General features: G+C 31.4%; 3 protein-coding genes across 4 annotated transcripts; 1 reads left to right on the top strand and 2 right to left on the bottom strand.

Annotated features, from left to right (window-relative positions):
- Positions 1–8,890: 8,890 nt before the first annotated feature.
- LOC125423610 (kiwellin-1) lies at positions 8,891–9,771 on the top strand. Its single transcript, XM_048478279.2, has one exon. It carries the CDS (start codon positions 8,891–8,893, stop codon positions 9,461–9,463), a length of 573 nt encoding a protein of 190 aa, XP_048334236.2. The 3' UTR covers positions 9,464–9,771.
- A 400-nt stretch (positions 9,772–10,171) lies between these two features.
- Positions 10,172–16,717, bottom strand: LOC107422550 (uncharacterized). Of its 2 annotated transcripts, XM_048476751.2 has the most exons (7): positions 16,582–16,717; positions 16,333–16,425; positions 15,569–15,703; positions 15,380–15,469; positions 15,051–15,200; positions 12,858–14,440; positions 10,172–12,344 (listed from the first exon to the last, which is right to left on the bottom strand). In XM_048476751.2, exons 1-7 carry the CDS (start codon positions 16,642–16,644, stop codon positions 11,423–11,425), a joined length of 3,036 nt encoding a protein of 1,011 aa, XP_048332708.2. In that variant the 5' UTR covers positions 16,645–16,717; the 3' UTR covers positions 10,172–11,422. The 2 variants fall into 2 exon arrangements, with proteins under 2 accessions (XP_048332708.2, XP_048332709.2); XM_048476752.2 differs by lacking the exons at positions 16,333–16,425; positions 16,582–16,717 and having other exon boundaries at positions 15,577–15,696.
- LOC125423207 (uncharacterized) lies at positions 10,311–10,715 on the bottom strand. The gene has a single exon (XM_048476852.2). It carries the CDS (start codon positions 10,713–10,715, stop codon positions 10,311–10,313), a length of 405 nt encoding a protein of 134 aa, XP_048332809.1.
- Positions 16,718–19,596: the final 2,879 nt, after the last annotated feature.

Genomic DNA, 19,596 nt, shown 5'->3' with positions numbered 1-19,596 from the left:
ATGATAATCAATAAGCCATTTGCAGTTTGTTGTTCCACAATTATGCAAGTCACCTCTTCTGGCATCAAACACAACAATATGGCCTTTGGCAACTTTCTCCCAAATTATGTCACAGTCGAAAACTGGTGATAACAAATTAATGTTGCTGATGTTGAAGTTCCAATCTAAATTTTCTCCATACTTTAGATGATGAACGCTGAGATCCTTGTCCGCAGATTTGCAATGAACGTCAATCTTCTTCGTCGAATGCACGTTGTTTCTAACTTCGATTGTGTAATTTGCAGAAACTGGGGAGCTAATGAAAATGGATATGAATGCCAAAACTACAAGGAGAACCATAGAGCTTCGCAAAGGATTCATGGCTTTTGTTGTTAATATTTTTGGAAGAGTACAATGACTTTATGATCAATTTGTTGATGTACGTTTTATTATTATTATTATTATTATTTTGATTCATCTTTTAATTAATGTTTAATTGCAGAAACTGTGTGAAATTTATTGCTTTGAATTAAGGAGATACATTAATTAACTTGCAGATAATAAAATAGTCTCTTAATTTTTTTTTTTTCCTGGATTTCCTCTGTTTTTTTCTTTTCTTTTCTTTTCTTTTTTACTAATTACTATGCTTGTTTGTATTAAAATTTTCTACTGATAAAATAACATGATATTATTAAGTCGATCAACTCGATATTATTCACTTTCAACAAAGTTGACGTTTGTTTATGCATATGTAGAGGTTACACGGCTATTACATCATTTGGAATTCAATATGTAATAAATTAAATTAAATTAAATTTATACAGAAGCAAACAAATTTTTAAAACAAACATTTCATACATATATTTTATTCAATCTCAAGTAAAATACATTTTATTTTATTAAATTAAGATTCATCTTTAATAATGAATGAATTTTACTAATGGGTCAAACCTTATTTTATAAATAAAAATTTGATAATTATCAAAGATGAATATTAATTTAATAAAGTAAAATGAAATTTATTTGAATTGTAATGTATACATTTCAAACAAAGTAAAGAGTGCAATAACTTTTCATAAGATCTCGAAACAACATAGCTTAAAAGTAATAGAAAATAAAACTCCATTATTTTTTACTCTTTAATTTTGTTATCGGAAAAGAGACTCTACAAGCAAAAGACTTACTAACCAAAAAGAAAAAGGTTTTCCTCCCTTCCCCAATTTAATATACTCGCTAAGTTTTTTATTTTTATTTTTTTATTCTCGCATATTAAATTGAGAAAAGGATGATTTTTTTTTATTTTTTTTTTGACGTAGGTTGTTATTGAACCTGATTATCACATGATGTTGTTGTCATATAGACTATTTCAAAGTGACAATACTTTTTTTCTTAATCCATCTTTTAATTAATGTTATAGAAGAATCTATGTGAAATTTATTGATTCCTTGAATTTAGAGAATTCAAAATTTTATTTTATTTTTATTTATTTATTTATATTTTTGGTGAAGGTCGAGATATTTTAAATATACTTCTTTATATTATTCATTTAGTATAAAAATTAAAAACCTTATTAAATAGATTTACTAATAAAAAAAATCAAAAATCTCATATGAGAGATATAGGGATGTCAATTTGCCCCGTCCATCCCCGAAACCGCGGTTTTCCCCGCAAAAACGGGGTGACGGGGCGGGCTTGAGCTTACTCTTTTAGACCCGAAGCAGGGATGGGCCGAGACCGGGTATTAAAGATCCCGGCCCGAACCCGGCCCGTATATATTACCTTTTTTTTTTTCAATATTTTGAAAATTAAAATTAAACTTATTCGACAATTAAACTTATTTTAAGATAAATTATGGCTGAAGCTAGTGGTTCGACAATTGGAAGCACTCTACATGACAAGGATCAATCATCATCAACACCTTTTAATTATGTATTTGGCTTATATTATATTGTATTTTTTGAGAATGTATGTTATTAAAATTATAAATTTGAACTTTGATATCTTTTATTGTATTTTTATTATATTTTTGGTCATTTTATTTATATTTTGCTTATAGAAGAAATTTTTTTAATATAAATTTATCAAAAAAAATTATATCAATTATATGAAAAAAAACAAATGGGGAAACCGTCCCCGTACCGCTACCAATTGGGGAATCCCCGTCCCCGTCCCGTTTCTAAAAAAACGGAAAAAATTGCGGGGATGGGATGAAAAATCCCGATGGGGACGGGATTTTAAAAACCGACCCCGTCCCGCCCCGTTGACATCCCTAGAGAGATAGCTAGGCTTACACCCACGCATATGATGTCATAGGTTCGATTTTTTAAATTTTTTAATTTGATTGATATATATATATATATATATATATTTGTATTGGCCTCGAGTTTTGAAATTAAAAACACTAAATATTTGATAAGAATAATTTGCCAAGGGGATTCAACAAAACAGCATAGCTTAAACATTATTGGCAAAGACTATATTTTCCCATAAAAAGAAAAACGAACATCCACGTACTCTTTCTAATTGGTGGATGTTTCATGGCCATGAAAACACCAAGACAAAATCACCAGGATTATTTAAGTCTTTAATATTGAGATATAAACCATCCTGAGCTATTCTCCAAAAGCACCAACCTTCAGGACACCTGGAATCATCCCTAGTCTTTTCATAAATGGGAAAGGTCCCATTCTTTAGCGGCCAAATCAGACTGCAACTATATGCATCAATTTGCGACATCCATTGGTATCTTCCACCAGATGGTACAACTTGGGACCCCACATCGTGTCCAGTTCCTGAACAATGGACGGTCAGATCTATTTGAGGACCCAAATCGTTGAAAAGGGTGATTTTCACTGCAAAAGCCATGGAAAAAGATAGCGTTAGGAAAACCATAGAAGTTGCTAAGCGAGTCATTTTTTCTTTTCTTTTCGTTTTTGTTTTTTTTTTTTTTGGGTAAATAATACTTCTTTTTTTTGGTTTTATAATGGTTGAAGAAGAAGAACAATAAAAGTATGATGGAGATTAGGGTTTTGGTATAGCTCCTTTAAATAGAAAATTGGGAATTCAAATTTAAGCAATATGGTTAATACCAAGATCACAAAATATATTCAGCTGATTTTTATACATTATTTTTTCTTTTTTTGGCACCAATCGATCTTCATTATTTTACTTTTTGGATTTGATTGATTACTTCGTTTTCCTTTTCGGTGTTGGATTAGGACTTTTTTTTTCTTTTTATTTATTTGATGGTGATTTTTCCCTAAAAAGTGATCCTAAAGTGGTTGATTTTTGAATATTCTATGCGAAATATAAACATAATTTATTTATGCAAGATGTTTAATATTAAATCAGAAATAAATGGCAAGTTAATCTTCCCAAAAAAAGGTTTATTCTCTTGAATTTTTCTTTCAATTTCTTTATACATCTAATTGTGACTTTATGGATGAAAACCAAAAAAAAAAAATAAAAAATAAAAAATAAAAAAATAAAAAAAAGGAATGATGTATATACAATCTTAGTAAAACATGCTGTGTCAAATATATATATATATATATATATATATGATGTATATACAATCTTAGTAAAATATGCTTTGTCAAATATATATATACACACACATATATTTAAGTCTAAATAAAATCTTTAATAGGAGGGTTAACATAAAATTTTTATAACCATTAAATCACATTAAAATTTAAAATTATATTTATTAATCACTGAATTTAAAAAAATTATTTTTTTTATATGTCATTAAATCTATATTTGATTAATTTTTAAATTTTAATTTTTAATATGATCAAATAGTTATCAAGATAAACATTAATTTAATAACAGAAAGTCCAAAATAATGTCTAATCAATCAAATGTATATTGTGCCATTATTTATTATTATTATTGTTTTGCTACATGACATTATTTTTTTAGTTAAGATATTAATATAATCTAAATATAAATATATAAAAGGTAAATATAATTAAATATAAGTCAATCAAATAATGTTATATATACATTTGGTTGACAATTTTTTTTTCTTTTGGTGAAATATGTATAATTGATAGACTTGATTCCTCTAGTACTATTATATATTGAGACCTCTTATCAAAAGACAAAAATCCTAAATCATAGGTAATACATGAATGCTTACATGACAAAATCTTAACTAATTTAAATCTAAAATACTCGACCGAATATGGCAGCTCCCAACATTTACCACACATAATTATTCCTTTACTTATTAAATTAAAGACCCCTAAGTAGACAATTATTATATGCAGAAAACTTTTTTTTTTCCCATTTTCTTGGATTTGTTTGTCTTGAATTTACGTATTTTAAAGATTTACGTTTTGATTTTTTTCTCATGCAATTTTCTTCAGTACGATCAAGTTTTGCTTACCCAAAACTTAGAAAGAAATTTTACAATATAATTGCACAGGTTTTCTGTTTTGATCGGATAAGTTGCATAGATAAGCTTAAATTGGTTTCGTACCGTGTTAATCGTTATTCTTTAATCGTTTTTTTTTTTTTTTAATTTTTAGAAAAAATTTTAATTATTTGTTTATATTACAGAGCACTCTTATAAATATATTGCTTAATATTACCCATTCACTGCTTTTTTTTCTCTTTATCAATTATTCCGATTTCTAAAATTGATAAATATTTATTTAACTGACTGAAAAATAAATAAATAAAAATATTTCGCACGTGGGACCAATCGCTCATATGCTACCTAAAGAGTTGCATCAACAATTGGCCCAACAGACTTTGTGTATGGAGAGTTGCATCCACAATAGGCCCAATAGACTTTGTGTGTGGAGGTTGCATCCACAATAGGCCCAAAAGACTTTGTGTATGGACCCACTCTAAACAATATCAGAGCTCAATCCAAGTTCATCTATATTTTATTTTCATACACAAATTACAAAGTTATATACGGCAAGGGAAAAAAATAAAGTTATAAGAATGCAAAAGTATAAAATAAAATAAAACTCGAATTAATAATTATAATTATTATGAGGAGATAAAATGCATACGTTATATGTATATCCTTAAACAAATATACAAAACAAATTCATCAATCTCCTATAAACAATTCAACTAAGAGATAATAAGCAAGCTTACTCTCTGTCTCCCTCTCTCAATGGAAGAAGCTTATTAACATCATTTATAAAAAGAAAAAAGCAAAACTATATTCTATAAATATACATTTATGAATAATTACCATTTGAACTAGGGCTGGGCAAAACCCGACCCGGACCGACCAACCCGCCCGAATCGAACTATTTGGGTCGGTTTGGGTTGGTTTTTAACTGTTAAGCGGGTCGGTTCGGTTACATATGGATTGAACCCGTGGTTTTCGGTTCGGGTTACGGATGGGTAAAAAATTTACCCAACCCAAATCGAACCGACCCATACATTTATTTATTTTTTTTATTAGTATTTTGATAATAATCCAAAGGTGAAGGTTTAGTCATGAAATATTAAAAAAAATATGCATGTGAATAATTATATCCCCTCAAAGCTTTTGGTATATATTTTTTTAATAATTTTTCTATTTAAAAAAAAGAAAAAAAAATAAAAATAAAGAAGAGCATTAACAATGACAATAGGACAAGGATAAGAATCCGATGGGGAATGGTTCTCTTTATTGTCCTTCTTTTTTATTTATTTATATTTTGGTAAGAAGATTTCTTCATCCTTATTGTTTCCCTTTTTTAAGAAAACATAATGCATATTATTTATACTACATTATATTGTAATATATTTTTTCACATGATAATATTAGTACTAGCATAAAAGAATATTATATTATCCCTTTTATTTATTTGAACCTGCAACTTTGAAAATAAAATATTAAGCATACTTGGACCAACCTCACTTGTGAATTTACTAATTAATATGAAAATATTAAAAAAAAAATAATATGAAAATATTTTAATAATTGTAAAACTAATGAAAATTAAACCTGAATAAAATAAATAAGTGAAACTCATCAATATAAAAAAGAAGAAGAAACATTAAAAATAATATTTGGGCCGAAATCCATCATGAGGTTCAAACTGGCCCAAACCAAAAATAAAAAAAATTGGACTGAAAGTGAAGCTCATTATAAGGCCCAAACCGGCCTAAACCAAAAATAAAAAAATTTGGGCCGAAGCCCATCAGAAAGCCCAACCCGGCCCAACCCGTGAACCCAACCCAAACCGAAAAATATTCATTCGGTTCGGTTCGGTTTGGGTTGAATGTAACGGTCTGTTCGGTTCGGTTTTGTACCCAACCCAAACCGAATCGGTCGGTTCGGTTTAAAAAAGTTCACAAAACCGAACCGAACTGAGCCAACCCCTAATTTGAACTGCAATTCATATCTTTCAGGGTTAGACAAATGAAGATACAAAGCATCCTGATTGACTCTCCAAAAGCACCAACCATTTGGACACCTTTTATCATCTCTATGGGAATCATAAAGAACAAATGAAGCTTTCTTTTTAACCCAAGATAGGTCGCAAGTGTATGAACTATCTTTGCTAAACCATTGATACCTTGCTCCATAAGGAACAACCTGTACGCCTACATCATGCTTGTTTGAATGGCAATGAACATTCAAATCCACATTATCGAACAATTCGTTGAATACAGTGATTTTCTCTGCACTGAGAGTCGAAATGCTGCTAATGGAGATTGCCAACACAAGGAAAAGTGCCATAGAATTTGATATGGGATTCATTCTTTTTTATTTATTTATTATTATTATTTTTTTTGCAATGTGTTTTAAGAATAGAAGAAGAAGAAAGATGATGATGAAAAATATATGGGATGGAATTGCAACTATATAGACTAATTAAGGACTATGGTAACGAAATTAAAACAATCTTAATGCAGTTTCGGATTAAATTCTGAGTGACCTTTTTTTATGGGATAAGATTAAAAAGGTTAAAAAAAAAGAGAAAAAAAGAAAAGAAGGAAGTTAAAAAGATAGTTTAATAATGTTTATTTAGGAGAAGATGTGTAGTGCTGGTAATCAAGGAGGTTGGTTGATCAGTTTTAATTCGAGAGAGATTAATGCAATTAAATTGTTTACAATTTTTATCAAAGGGATGTATGAATAACACTTATCCTCCTTATTTTATAAGATACAATTAATGAACTTTAGATCAAATATAGAGTATGAAAACAGTCAAATTTTTTACTTACATCTAGTCATTAATAGAACATTTCCTTAATTATGAAAAAAAATATTAATAGAACATTTAACATATAATATCATCTCTTTATAAAGTTAGGATAAATGTGATAATTATTGTATATAAAAAATGACATGTAGCAGGGATGTATGCATGGTCATGTGGCAGTTTATGTATAAATGGTGCTATCTCAGCAATAAAATTGCCAATTAAAGTTGTGATGAAAAGCGTTATTCAATTAATTTCATTCACTTCCTTTTCTTAATTCATGAAGAAGTGTCTTTTTCTTACCTGTTGCATTGCCTTTCACCATGAAATTACCAATGTGAAAACATGTAGAGCCGGAGACAGAGCAAGTTGTCTTCTTCCAATACATTAAAATATGATAACAAGAACAATGCTTTGTCCAATAATTTTAAAACGTCATTTTCATTTCCTAACAGGCAATTTCTCAATTGATGACTCCAAGACCGGCTTAACCTCTAACGTAAGAATTGAAAAGATCTTAAATAATTTTTTTTTAAATAAATAAATAAATAATTACTCAATTTATATATATATATATATATATATATATATATTTTACATTAAAAACTACTAGTTGAATTTAGAATAGCGCTTTTCTTTTTTTCATTTGTGAAAGAAAGAGTTATGTTTATCATGTGTGTGGGAAACACAAATTAATGTAGGAGTGCTTAATCTATATTGAATGTGAGAAAATAATACCAATTTAATTAGCTTGGTTAGTTATCAAAAGAAAAATTAACTAATGATTGGAGATATTTATGTATATAAATGCTTGATTGATTCTAAGATAGAACCTTAGAGAAATTAATAAATATCTTTAAAAAAAAAGTCTCTGTATGTCCAAAAAGCAAAATTACTATATTTAATAAAATAAAAAAAATTAAAGAAAGTTACATAGATTAGGTAAATTTTTAGAGGCCTATATATATATATATATGGCGATTCTATGATCAGAACCGTCCAGATAGAATTACATGGGGACCAGGAGCAAAGCCGATACAAAATCGATGTTTTTTTAGAAAAGTCGATTTCTTTTTTTTTTTTTGTATAGCATCTGTTTTTATCTCGAGAGAAAAGCCGAAATCTTTTTTTGTGGGTCATCACTCAATTTTATTCGGACGGTCCTAACTCTATATATATATATATATATGGAAATTCTATGGTGAAGCCCTCTGATGACTCAAGTTTACGGATACAAAAGAAAGAATGTATTTGTTTATTGATAATCAGGCGTGTTTGATATAATTCTATCTCTAATGTATTAATTAAAATGATAAAAATTTCCGCCTATGTTGTATTTTTCCCTTTCATTATTTTATTATTATTGTTATTTATTTAGACCAATGGTTATGGTGGATTCATCTTCCATTGAATCCAAAAGAATCTTTAACTCTAAAACCTGATCAACGCATCATTCTTTGAACTTTATTATAATATTTTTTATATTGTTTATGTCAAATTTTTGTCCTCCTGTAGCAAAAATTTGTCTTCGCTCTTATTTATATTATATTTGAAAAAGCTACAAAAATGTTATATTTGGCATAAAAATGAAACTTTCTTCAACTTCTTCATCTCTCTCTCTCTCTCTCTCTCTATATATATATATATATATATATATATATCCAAATCCTCAATCAACTTTCTTCAAATTAAACCAACCATTTTTACTGCCATTAAGAAGAAAGAAATTACACATATACAAAATCATGAAGAACAACAATTCTTCAGCTGTACTTTTCCTTATCTTCCTTATTTTCACAAACTATTGGCTAACCATCATTGAAGCTCAAAAATGCAAACCAAGTGGCAAAATCAAAGGGGAAAAGCCACCAGCGGGGCAATGCAACAAAGATAATAACTCTGATTGCTGCGAAGAAGGCAAATACTATTCAACCTACAAGTGCTCACCTACAGTTTCAAGACATACAAAGGCAATATTGGCACTCAATGGTTTCGAAAAAGGCAGTGATGGTGGAGCTCCTTCTGAGTGTGACAGCAAGTACCACTCGGATAACACGCCTGTCGTTGCATTGTCCACTGGATGGTTCAACAAGAAGAAGAGGTGCCTTAAGAACATTACCATATTTGGTAATGGAAGGAGCGTTAATGCCACGGTGGTCGACGAGTGTGACTCCACCATGGGATGTGATTCTGATCATGATTATCAACCTCCTTGTCGTAACAACATTGTTGATGCTTCTAAAGCTGTTTGGGAGGCATTGAAAGTACCAAAAGACAAGAGGGGTGAATTGGATATACATTGGACCGATGCTAATTGATTTAATTAGTACTGCTACATCTACATGTTTCTTTGTGTATGTGTATGTGTGCATGTGTGAATTTCAGGGTATTGGTTGTGTTATTTTCATGTGTGCTATATATACACAGTGTTTACCTTTTTTAATTACATTCCTTGTTGTACTTTATTTTTCAAGTTGTTTTATGATTGTTTCTTTGCAACAATTCATATGATAATAATAATTGATAGTAACTTTTAAATTCTCGGTTCGATGAGATTTGATGTTAAAATATTCCTTCCCAATTTATTAAAAAAAAAAAAAGAAAAAAGAAAAGAGACAGAGAGAGATTGTTTTATAATTATGAATTGATGATTTTTTAATTATGCAAATAGTTCACGGCTTTCAAGAGAGAGGGTCAAGTGTTTCATCGGGTCGATGAGTTAGTCAAAAAAAAAAAAAAAAAAAAGAAACAAAAAACAAATAGGAGATAGTTTTATGTGTAAAACGTTGTAGTCTGAAGAAGTTATTAATGAAAAATTACATTTGATATGCATCTTTCAGTGACAAAGAATGTACTTGTAATGTATTTCATTAATTTTGCCACATATAAAATTAATTTTGTCAATCATTTGTGACAAAAAATTTTACTCTCTAGCTAAGATCATGATTTAGCAGAAAGTGGGCCACCTAAGTTTTAAAGATCTTTTGTGAGAAATTCTGCTACAAATTAACATAATTAAGAGTCTATTTAAAAAAAAAAAAAATTATTAAAAGTTTCATTGACAAAATATAATACTAGAACATCAATCTCCAATAGGATCAAGAACATTTTTATTGTCCTTTTTCTTAGTACACAAACAAATTTATAAGAAATATATATAAGTAATTAATCCCATGTAAACTCCAATTCATCTCTATCTGCAGGCTTTGCAAGATGGAGATACAAACCTTCCTGAGCTATTCGCCAAAAGCACCAACCTTTACACCTTCGATTATCTCTTCTGGATTCATAAATAAGAAAACGGCCATATTTTTTATGCCATGCCAAGTCGCAAAGGTAAGAACTATCATGCGCAAACCATTGATACCTTCCTCCATAAGGAACAACTTGGAACCCTAAATCATATTCCTTTGCAGGAGAAACACAATGAACTGTCAGGTTCAAAAAATTCCCCAAGTCATTAGCTATGGTGATTTCCAGCTTCTTCCCACTGACTGGTGTGCTCATATTGCTAATGGTGATTCCCAACACAACAAGAGGAATTGCCACACAACTTGTTAAAAGATTCATGTCTTTTTTTTCTTTTTTCTTTTTTATCCCTATAACTAGCTATTAGTAGTCTTCTTCTTTTCTCTTCTTAATATGTTTGAAAGAAGAAAAAGAATACATATATATATATATATATATGTGTGTGTGTGATGCAAAATGGGGTTTTGAAATTACCCTTAAATAGAAATGAAAATACAGAGGAAATAATTAGATGACAAAATGTATTAGTGTGCTATTTGCCAAAAGTGGTGATCATCTTTAATGGGATCCACAGCTGACATGGCAATTATCAATTGACAAAAATGTCATGCTTTTAATGCGTAATATCCACAAGTTATAGCGTCCAAAATTCTTACAAAACGCAAAGAGAGTGCAAGTCTATGATCTAGTCTACTCATAGCTTTGGAATTTAACTTGTATACAGGACTACAAAAGCATATACCAATTACACCATTTTTCAACTCGACTATAGTGCCCTTTAACCAGTTATATCATGACACCTACAGTTACCTGCCACCCTATTTTCCCGAAAACAAGCTTTGCACAATGAAATGTGAAATGCAATGATCCCATTTTCATGGAACATCCAAATTGGCTGGGTAAGAAAGACCAATTAATCAGCTTTGAAGCACTAATGGAAAAGCCAATTTCCGTTATTCCTTTCTTGCATGTAGAGCGTGTGATCTGAATCCTAACATCTTTCAAACTTATTTCGAAAAGGTTAAGATTTAATCATTACCAGTGAGGCCAACTAATTGAGCAATCTGGTCCTCTAAACGAGAGAAATGAGTCAAGAACTTGTTGAGTTCAATTGAGCTGAGCTGATGTTGCTGCAACTGGGAAATTCCATCAGATATAACCTTCAACCCACTGTGTAGCAATTCCATTCCCTTGCTAATTCCATCGGGAAGTTTCCTTTTCTTGTTGCACTGCTTTTCACCATCAACTTCCATGGATCTGTTTTCACCATCCACGTCCATGCTTTTACATCCTGCAGTCTCTGCATTAATGGCTGAAAGCTTTTGGAACAATTTTTTCAGCATGAGACCCTCCCTTGCAAGCAGCTCAAGCTGGTCGGAGCTAGCAGTAATTGTATGAAGAGCCCTTTCCTTGTCAAGAAATGCCTTCAATTCAAACATAAATCTCTCCTCTTTAGCCTCGATCCCGGATTCTAAATCATATGAAAGAGCTGCATTATGAGGGACGAATCTCCAAAGCTCGTTGCAAAGAGTGCGAGCTGTGAAATACCCAAATGCTGTAATAGCCAAATGAATCAGAGCCCAATGTCTTTCTCTTAATAGCATGTGATACAATTGCCATGCAGCAGAGGTTTTGGGATTTTTATCAGTTTCTGGAATGTGCATGTGTGCTAGACCTGCCATGAAAAGAGCCAGATCTGGTTTGCATTGATACAACTCTTTATCTGTGGCTGCTGGCCCAGAGATAAATAGTTTTCCAAGCTCAAAAACGACTTCTTCCATTTCATCAGATGCATATAGGTGCTTCATATTTGAGATGATACCTAATGTTTCACTTAAAAGCTTCCGGCAATGGTTCTTTGTTAATTTGTCTGCACAAGCTTTGTAACTATGAATGATAGAAACTAAAAACTTCAAGGTCTTCACATCAACATCAGACAAGTTGATCTGTCTGCAGGGCAAGAAAAAATGATCCATGAAAAGGAATAATCTCGTGTAGGTAAAATAGTAAGGAACAAACTTAACCAGTTTTTTTTTAAAAACCATTTGAATGATAAAAGCAAAGCAATTTAAGCAACAGGTAAAAGAGAAAAATATAAAATAAAGAAGAAAAGAATCAAAGTGAGTATGCTTTCTGAATAAAACAGATCCTATGCATGAGATGAGAACTATTATGCACTACAAAAAAAAATCAGAAATCTTAGAAATTCAAAATGATATAATAATATTTGACTAAGAATTGATTATCTAGCATGTAACTTCTAATTTTAACCTTCATATTAAGTCAAGATTACCAAATGCATTTGAATAATTAAGCGTATCAACTAGAAGTCTAGAACTGCCCATTATTATACATAAAAGGATCTATTAAGTCAAGATTACCAAATGGATTTGAATAATTAAATGTATCGACAAGAAGTCTAGAACAGCACATTATAATACATAAAAGAATCTCATTACTTACAGAGACTGCAAGGAAGCAGATAGAGTGAAAACCGGAACCCCAAAAAAACCATTGTTGCCAGCTCTTATTGATTTTTCATCAAAACTTTCTACAAAAACAAAGTAATCTGTGAGGACTTTTTGGGTTGTAATACTTCTGATCTTGTCTGATAGTAGATTCAGTGGAAAGCCCTCCATTAACAAAGCTAAACGAACAATGGACGACTCTGCAGATCTCTCATCACCCACAATGAAATTTATAACTTGGTCCACCAATGATTGTGCACCAAAACTGAGAAACATGCTGATGAATCTAGCCAATCTTCTCAGTGCAGAACAGGGATTAAATACTGATTCAGCAGATGCAAGAAATTTCAACAATGAACAAAGTTTGTTAACAATTCCATTCACCATGCCTGGCTCAGCATAACGTGCAATAAAACACCAAAGCTCCATTACTACCTCCCAGCATAGGAAGTGAGGATGAAAAAGATTCTCAAGAAGGAAAGACTCCACTTCCATCCAAGCAAGACTTGAAGAGACAACAATCAGAAATGTTTGCAGTGAATTTAAAAGAAAAGAAAACATAGGCTGCCAAATTACTTCCACAGTCTTTCCAGATCCATAGGACACAGGAAGTTGCAAAATAAGAATAGAAGAATATACCTCTTCATTGACAAAAAGGTCCAAAAACCACCCAAGCTTTCTGCTAATCCCAACTCTTGTATCTTCTTCAGAATCAACAGAATATCTCAAAAAATTAAGAAACAGTGCCACCCTACCGAGCAGCATTGCTCCTCTTTCGGGTAATACCTGACTACCATTTATTGAAGTATTCCTGCTACACTCATCCAGACATCCAGATATCAAATTTGCATCATTTTCATGGAAGAACAGACAGTCTAGAATCTCAAATTTACATTCTTGCTTTACTTGATCTGAAATTAGTATAGGGTTAAGCAAATCGTAGGATGTTTTCTCCAAAAGTTCAGTGAAAACTTCACTGGCAGTTTTCAAAAGTTTTTCCTTGCACATTGAAATTCTAAAGGTTGAGATCTTCAGGATGCAGAATGTTAACTCCTTGTAAACTAGATAAGCTTGACATGGATATAAAGAGGATATTTTCACTGCATTAATCAGGTAAAACTTTATTGGAAGAAATGTTCTTCTGGCTTCTGTTACAGAAACAGTTTCCTTCAGCGTAGAATTCCAAGCCTCAGAAGCACATCTTATAGATTCATTAACTAATGAGATGAGAGTTACAAGTATATCTGATATATTCATCTTTACTGCTAAGATCCCCTCACCAAGCTGAAGCAATGTGACCACACCCTTCCATGACAAATTAAGAATGGCTACCAAACTCCCTCCACCGTCAGCAGCAATGATGCCCATCTCACAGAGTTTCTCTATTGCATGCTTTATTATGTTGATAACACAGTCCTTAACATTTATCACTTCACAGTCTATACCATTTTTGTCCTCAAACCTTTCATCATAGGAACCCCAGTTTACAGCCCCAGCTTGCACGCCACATAGCCTTATCACAGAGTCAATGACCTCCTGTGAAACCTTTAGTGCTTCTGATCCATATAGTTGGATTCTCTGCATATAAACAATGGAATGAGAGACGCCCACAAGGCTCTTCAGATATTTACAAGTAGCCAAAACAAAATACCACTTTTGACTGAAAACAATGTGGGATAGACTTAACTCATAAGAAATCCAGACCAATGGAATGATTGTCATTTCAACAGTATATGGATAGGAGAAAATAAAGCCCTTATTTCAACCTACACAAACTTTTTTGTCCATGAAGTTGACTCAAGAATAGTTAAATCCTAATCAGTCCAAAACAGAACTTAAATCAAAACATGTGCTTGGCTTAATCAAATCCTGTCACTTGATCGGAACCTCTAATTCAGTCCTAAACATTTTGCTTGTTCTAACCTTTAGAACTTCATAAGAAGTCCAGACACACATGTCAAAATATCAGAGAAAATTTGAAATCATAATAGAGAATATAGGAAGCAAAAATGAGAAGAGAGGGGTAGGGGGCCGCCACGGGTGGAATAAGCATCCTTGTCTCTTCAAATATACAAAGTTATGAGTTTGTAATGACAAATGAATATAACACATCACTCAGCAGGTAAATCTAACGAGTCTTGTTTTATGGTGTGATTGGAATCCACTACATAATGCAATAGTTCAATACCTTAAACTCAGACACCAAGTCTTTGGTTAAGCTTAACTGCTCCAGAATGAATTTTTCAATGCTATTCATTGACAGCTGATTAACTGTAACTGGGTATCTTGCCAGAGCTGAAAAACTAGCAGCAGAAAAGCTCAGCAGATTAAAGAGCAGCTGCAAAAAATGAGTAGCTGTCAAAGAATTTTTTACTCAAAATGATATTGGGCATATAATTGCAAGAAGATAAAGGTCTAAAAGTAAACAAAAACTTCTAGCATGACCTAACAAAAATGGAGGATAAGAACTTCTTACATCCAAGTAAATAAGGACTCAGCACTATTAATACCATATACCTCAAAAAACAGTTTGGAATGCTCTTCTTCTTGGGACTCCTCTGTGGACATAAGAGTCATCTTCAGGTGCTTTCCGCACCATATGCTTGCCTGATATAAGCCAATCAAACATTTCAAAATAGGTATTGGTAAATTTAAGAAATCACTAAGTAGTCATTGTACAAACATGTTTCATGGGAACATATATACCTTCGTACCAAGTTCAAGATATTGGGCTGGACAGCTGGATAAGCCAGAACCCAGATGCTTTACAGCCACTTCCAATATAGCTTTGTTCAACATGCACTGGATTACATCCAAACAAGTGTAGTCTTCCCACAAATTCTAGCTAGTTGTTAAGGTAAAAGTACAGATTTAAACATCACCATCCACTAGTCGCTGACTGTGGTTCTCAATCGCAAAACCTTGGAACCAAGAAAACATTCAGATTATAATTGCTCAACATCATGATTAACTGGTTTGGAAGCTTTCTTTTGGATCCTATACATGGAAAATCTGAACTGCCCCCAACAACACAAGTTATCAAATAATTCATATATTTGGGGCAATCAAATGTATATGACACAATCAAACCTGCTTTGAAGCATACTACATACACACATAGTGAACCAACTAAACTGGATTATGAACTTTTTAAGCACTTAAACTTCAAATGCAGAATGAAAAAACCAAGTATTTGACCTCTCAATTTGCTAAACAAAAATTGAGTAAATTTCAAAAGACAAAAAAAGATGCAATTTCTAGGAATTTATTTATTCAAAGAACAAATAAATAACTTCACAAGAACTAAAAAAATTTGAAATTAAGAAACAAACATGAAATTTAAAATTAAAAAAAAAAAAGAAAAAAAAAAGAGTTAATTCTCGAATTTAAAGGGCTAAAAATACTCATTATTTCTGACATAAAAATTTAAAAAGAGAAAGAAAACAATGATAATTGGGAAAAATGGATACTGCGAGGCATTGGAGGAGGCAAGCGAAATCAGATTTCTCCGATATTTCCAAGTCGCCGAGTTTATCAAGCAGTTGAATACGACTCTCTACGACCTGTAATACCAAAATTAAACACTTATAAACGATTTTTCCATACAGAAAAAAAAAATCAAAAATCGGATTTCAATCTGTTAAATATGAAGTAATTTTCTCAGAAATTTGTCAAATCCAGAAGAAAAGTGAAAATGCAAAATCTAGAAAAATACGTACTTCTGAGCAACCGATGGCGTCTACTATGCTCTGCAATTCTCTATTCGAACTCTTTCCCTCCATTCTCTCTCTCTCCCCCTCTCTCTCTCTCTCTCTCTCTCCCCCTCTCTATTTCTAATTAATTTTTCATTTTTCCCGCGGCAAAGTTTTTACATATAAAATTTCGAAAAAGTATAAGAAAATTTTTTTTCAAAAAAAAAAAAAAAAAAGGGAAAATTGAAGTTTCACCCCCTTATGATTCGACTTTTTCACTTTAACCCCGTTTGCTGTCTTTCGTGAAACTCGGCTTCCGAGTTGACTCAGTTAAGATTTCAATTTCACTCTTATAAAATTTATTGGTTTTACTTAATTAATTAATTTTTTTTTCTGGTTTTATTGATTTATTAATTATTTCAATAACCATATTTTTTTCAAAAACTAAATTTCTCTAAATTTTAATTTTTTCTAGTTTTCAATAGTTATGATTATTTTTTTTTATATCCTTTTACGAATTAAATGGCGGAATAATTCCAAATTCAATCAAACCTGAAATTAAAAGTATTCCTTATATGTTAAAAAAATAAATAAATAACTTTTTTATATATACTACTTCTCTGATAATTCTCTCTACTCTTTGTTGAGTTTAGATTCTATTTAAATTTTGCGCTTTAACAAAATTGTACATATATTTTAACAACGGTTAATTGAAGTTGATTGGGGGATTTAATTTGCCCAATATACATGGGCATCAAAATTAAAGGCCCAATAAAGCTCTCTCCTCTGACTGGTCAACTTGCCCCCATGAAATCTTAAAGCCACAGCAAAGCTAGCAGCCAGAATCGATTTTGCATTGGAACCAACGAATGAACTACAAAGGGTCCGTGAGTGATCTGATCAGATTTAGATTCAGACTTCACGGGCCGTATCCACCCAATCACCATGAAGTCAGACCCTGGCTAAGGGTACACACACCAAAGACATAGATCATCTCTGAGAGTTTCACGTGCAGCCATGCAACCCCCTTAAATTGTCATTCTTAATTTACCTCTTAATTTACATTATATATAAATACTCATTCTCCCCTCCGCAAAAATTTTATTAGGAATATGTATGGGATAGCGTCATGCAACATATAATGTTAGACAAATTTCGGATAAATTTCATTTAGGTAAGAAAAAAATTATATATATATATATACAAAAATGCTATTATAGATATCATCTTCCATAAAAAAATAAACGATAAATATTTATATCTCTTTAATTATATTGCGATTACATATAATTATGCAAGATCAAATGGTCATTCTCCACCAAATGAGAGTCAATATTGCCCATATAAACAAAATTATATATATATATATATAAGTTATGATCTATTAGAAGCTTACCTAATTGTGTATATATATATATATATAATATATATAAGTTATGATATGTTGGAAGCTCACCTTATACGTGGTTACATATGAATAGGATCCAACATTTATTTTAGTTTGTATTTTTTTAATACTAATAACTGAATTATTTAATAATAACTAATTAAATGTTACATAGTTTGTAAAATATATTGAATTTTTTTTCAAAAAATAAAAAGTTTATACGTTTTTTAATCCATATTTAATACTACATTATATGAGTATCATACATCATAAAACTAACTATATATATAAAATCTTGATATCATGGGTAATGTTATTATAAAAGAATTAACTCCTGATTATATATGTAATTTGAGTAATATATATCATGGATTATATATAAGTGGGGTCCATTATAAACTGGATAATGTTATATGTAGTAAGACTCTATCAATATATGTGTACACATTCATTTTGTTTTCTATATAAATTTGGAGTTGGTCTCCAAGATATTCAAAACAAATAGAGTTGTTCTTTAATCTCTTGGAGCACAATATCAATCAAACATGAAGGAATTCCATTCTATGTTGTTGATGTTGGTTCTCATTTTGGGGTATTGGACAGCATTAATTATATCATCTGAAGCCTCCAGCTATAGCTGCATGAACGGTAGCACGATCAACTGCAACGGAACTGGAGACAGCAGCAATGTCGTCCAACAAGTACTGGACAATACTAGTGGTGGAAATTACGATGGTATTAACCATGGAGTTGAAGAAAGCAATTGTGACATCAATACCGGTGATGGGGATGCTGGAAATGGTTGCTGCAGTTGTGGAGAAAGAAACGCTGGTGGAGGTGGAGGTGGAGGTGGTGGTGGTGGTGGCGGCGGCATGTATGGAGGAGGTGGTGGTGGAGGAGGAGGAGGAGGAGGAGGAGGAGGAGGAGGAGGCGGTGGTGGTGGTGTTGGTGGTGGTGGTGAAGATGGGGGTAGATGATGGATAAGGAAAAGTGAATTTTCAACAGGATGAGGAAGTCCATGCACGGTCCCCATTTCAATTATGTTTTTTCATTTGATCAAAAAATGAAATTATGTATTTTCTTGCGTTACTTTGTACCAACATTGTAATATCAGTTTATCTTTTTCTTCTTTCTTTTTATTTTTTTCTTATTTCTTTTCAATATTCCTTTATTACTTTGCATACATAATTCCATAATTTTTAATTCTCGGGGTGCGATTTAATTGGATTAACAATTAAATTTAAAGCTGAGAAGAGTGAGAAATGAGTTATCAATATTCACATACCCTAGCTTCCAAGTTGAGAAGACTGAAAAATGAGTTATTAATATTCACATATTCTAGCTTCCTGTGCCTGCGGGGCTAAAATCTAAGTCAAACTTGTGAGCATAATGAATTGGAATCCATGCTTACATGCATGTCCATTAATGGTTGATTGCTTCTAAATTAGTTTTGGTCACTGATAAGTATCATTTTTCAAAAAAATAATAATGGCATTGGTTGATAATACATCTGAAAATGTACATGTCATATCACTTCAGTATGAAACACTATTTTTTTTTTTTTTTTTTTGAATATCAGTATGAAACACTAATTCAACTTTATTTATAAAAGAACAAAAAAAAAAAAAAAAAACACTACTTCAATTTTATACTCT

This window comes from Ziziphus jujuba, chromosome 3, assembly GCF_031755915.1.
Source record: "Ziziphus jujuba cultivar Dongzao chromosome 3, ASM3175591v1".
In the NCBI taxonomy this organism is placed as follows: Eukaryota; Viridiplantae; Streptophyta; class Magnoliopsida; order Rosales; family Rhamnaceae; genus Ziziphus; species Ziziphus jujuba.
This window is presented reverse-complemented; position numbering and strand designations above follow the sequence as displayed.

Coding starts and splice junctions, on each gene's coding strand:
- LOC125423207 (XM_048476852.2), bottom strand. CDS start 10,715: ATGAATCTTTTAACAAGTTGTGTGGCAATTCCTCTTGTTGTGTTGGGA.
- LOC125423610 (XM_048478279.2), top strand. CDS start 8,891: ATGAAGAACAACAATTCTTCAGCTGTACTTTTCCTTATCTTCCTTATT.
- LOC107422550 (XM_048476751.2), bottom strand. CDS start 16,644: ATGGAGGGAAAGAGTTCGAATAGAGAATTGCAGAGCATAGTAGACGCC. Junction 15,704..16,332: donor GCCTCCTCCAATGCCTCGCA/GTATCCATTTTT, acceptor ACAACTAGCTAG/AATTTGTGGGAAGACTACAC. Junction 15,470..15,568: donor ATCTTGAACTTGGTACGAAG/GTATATATGTTC, acceptor GGCTTATATCAG/GCAAGCATATGGTGCGGAAA.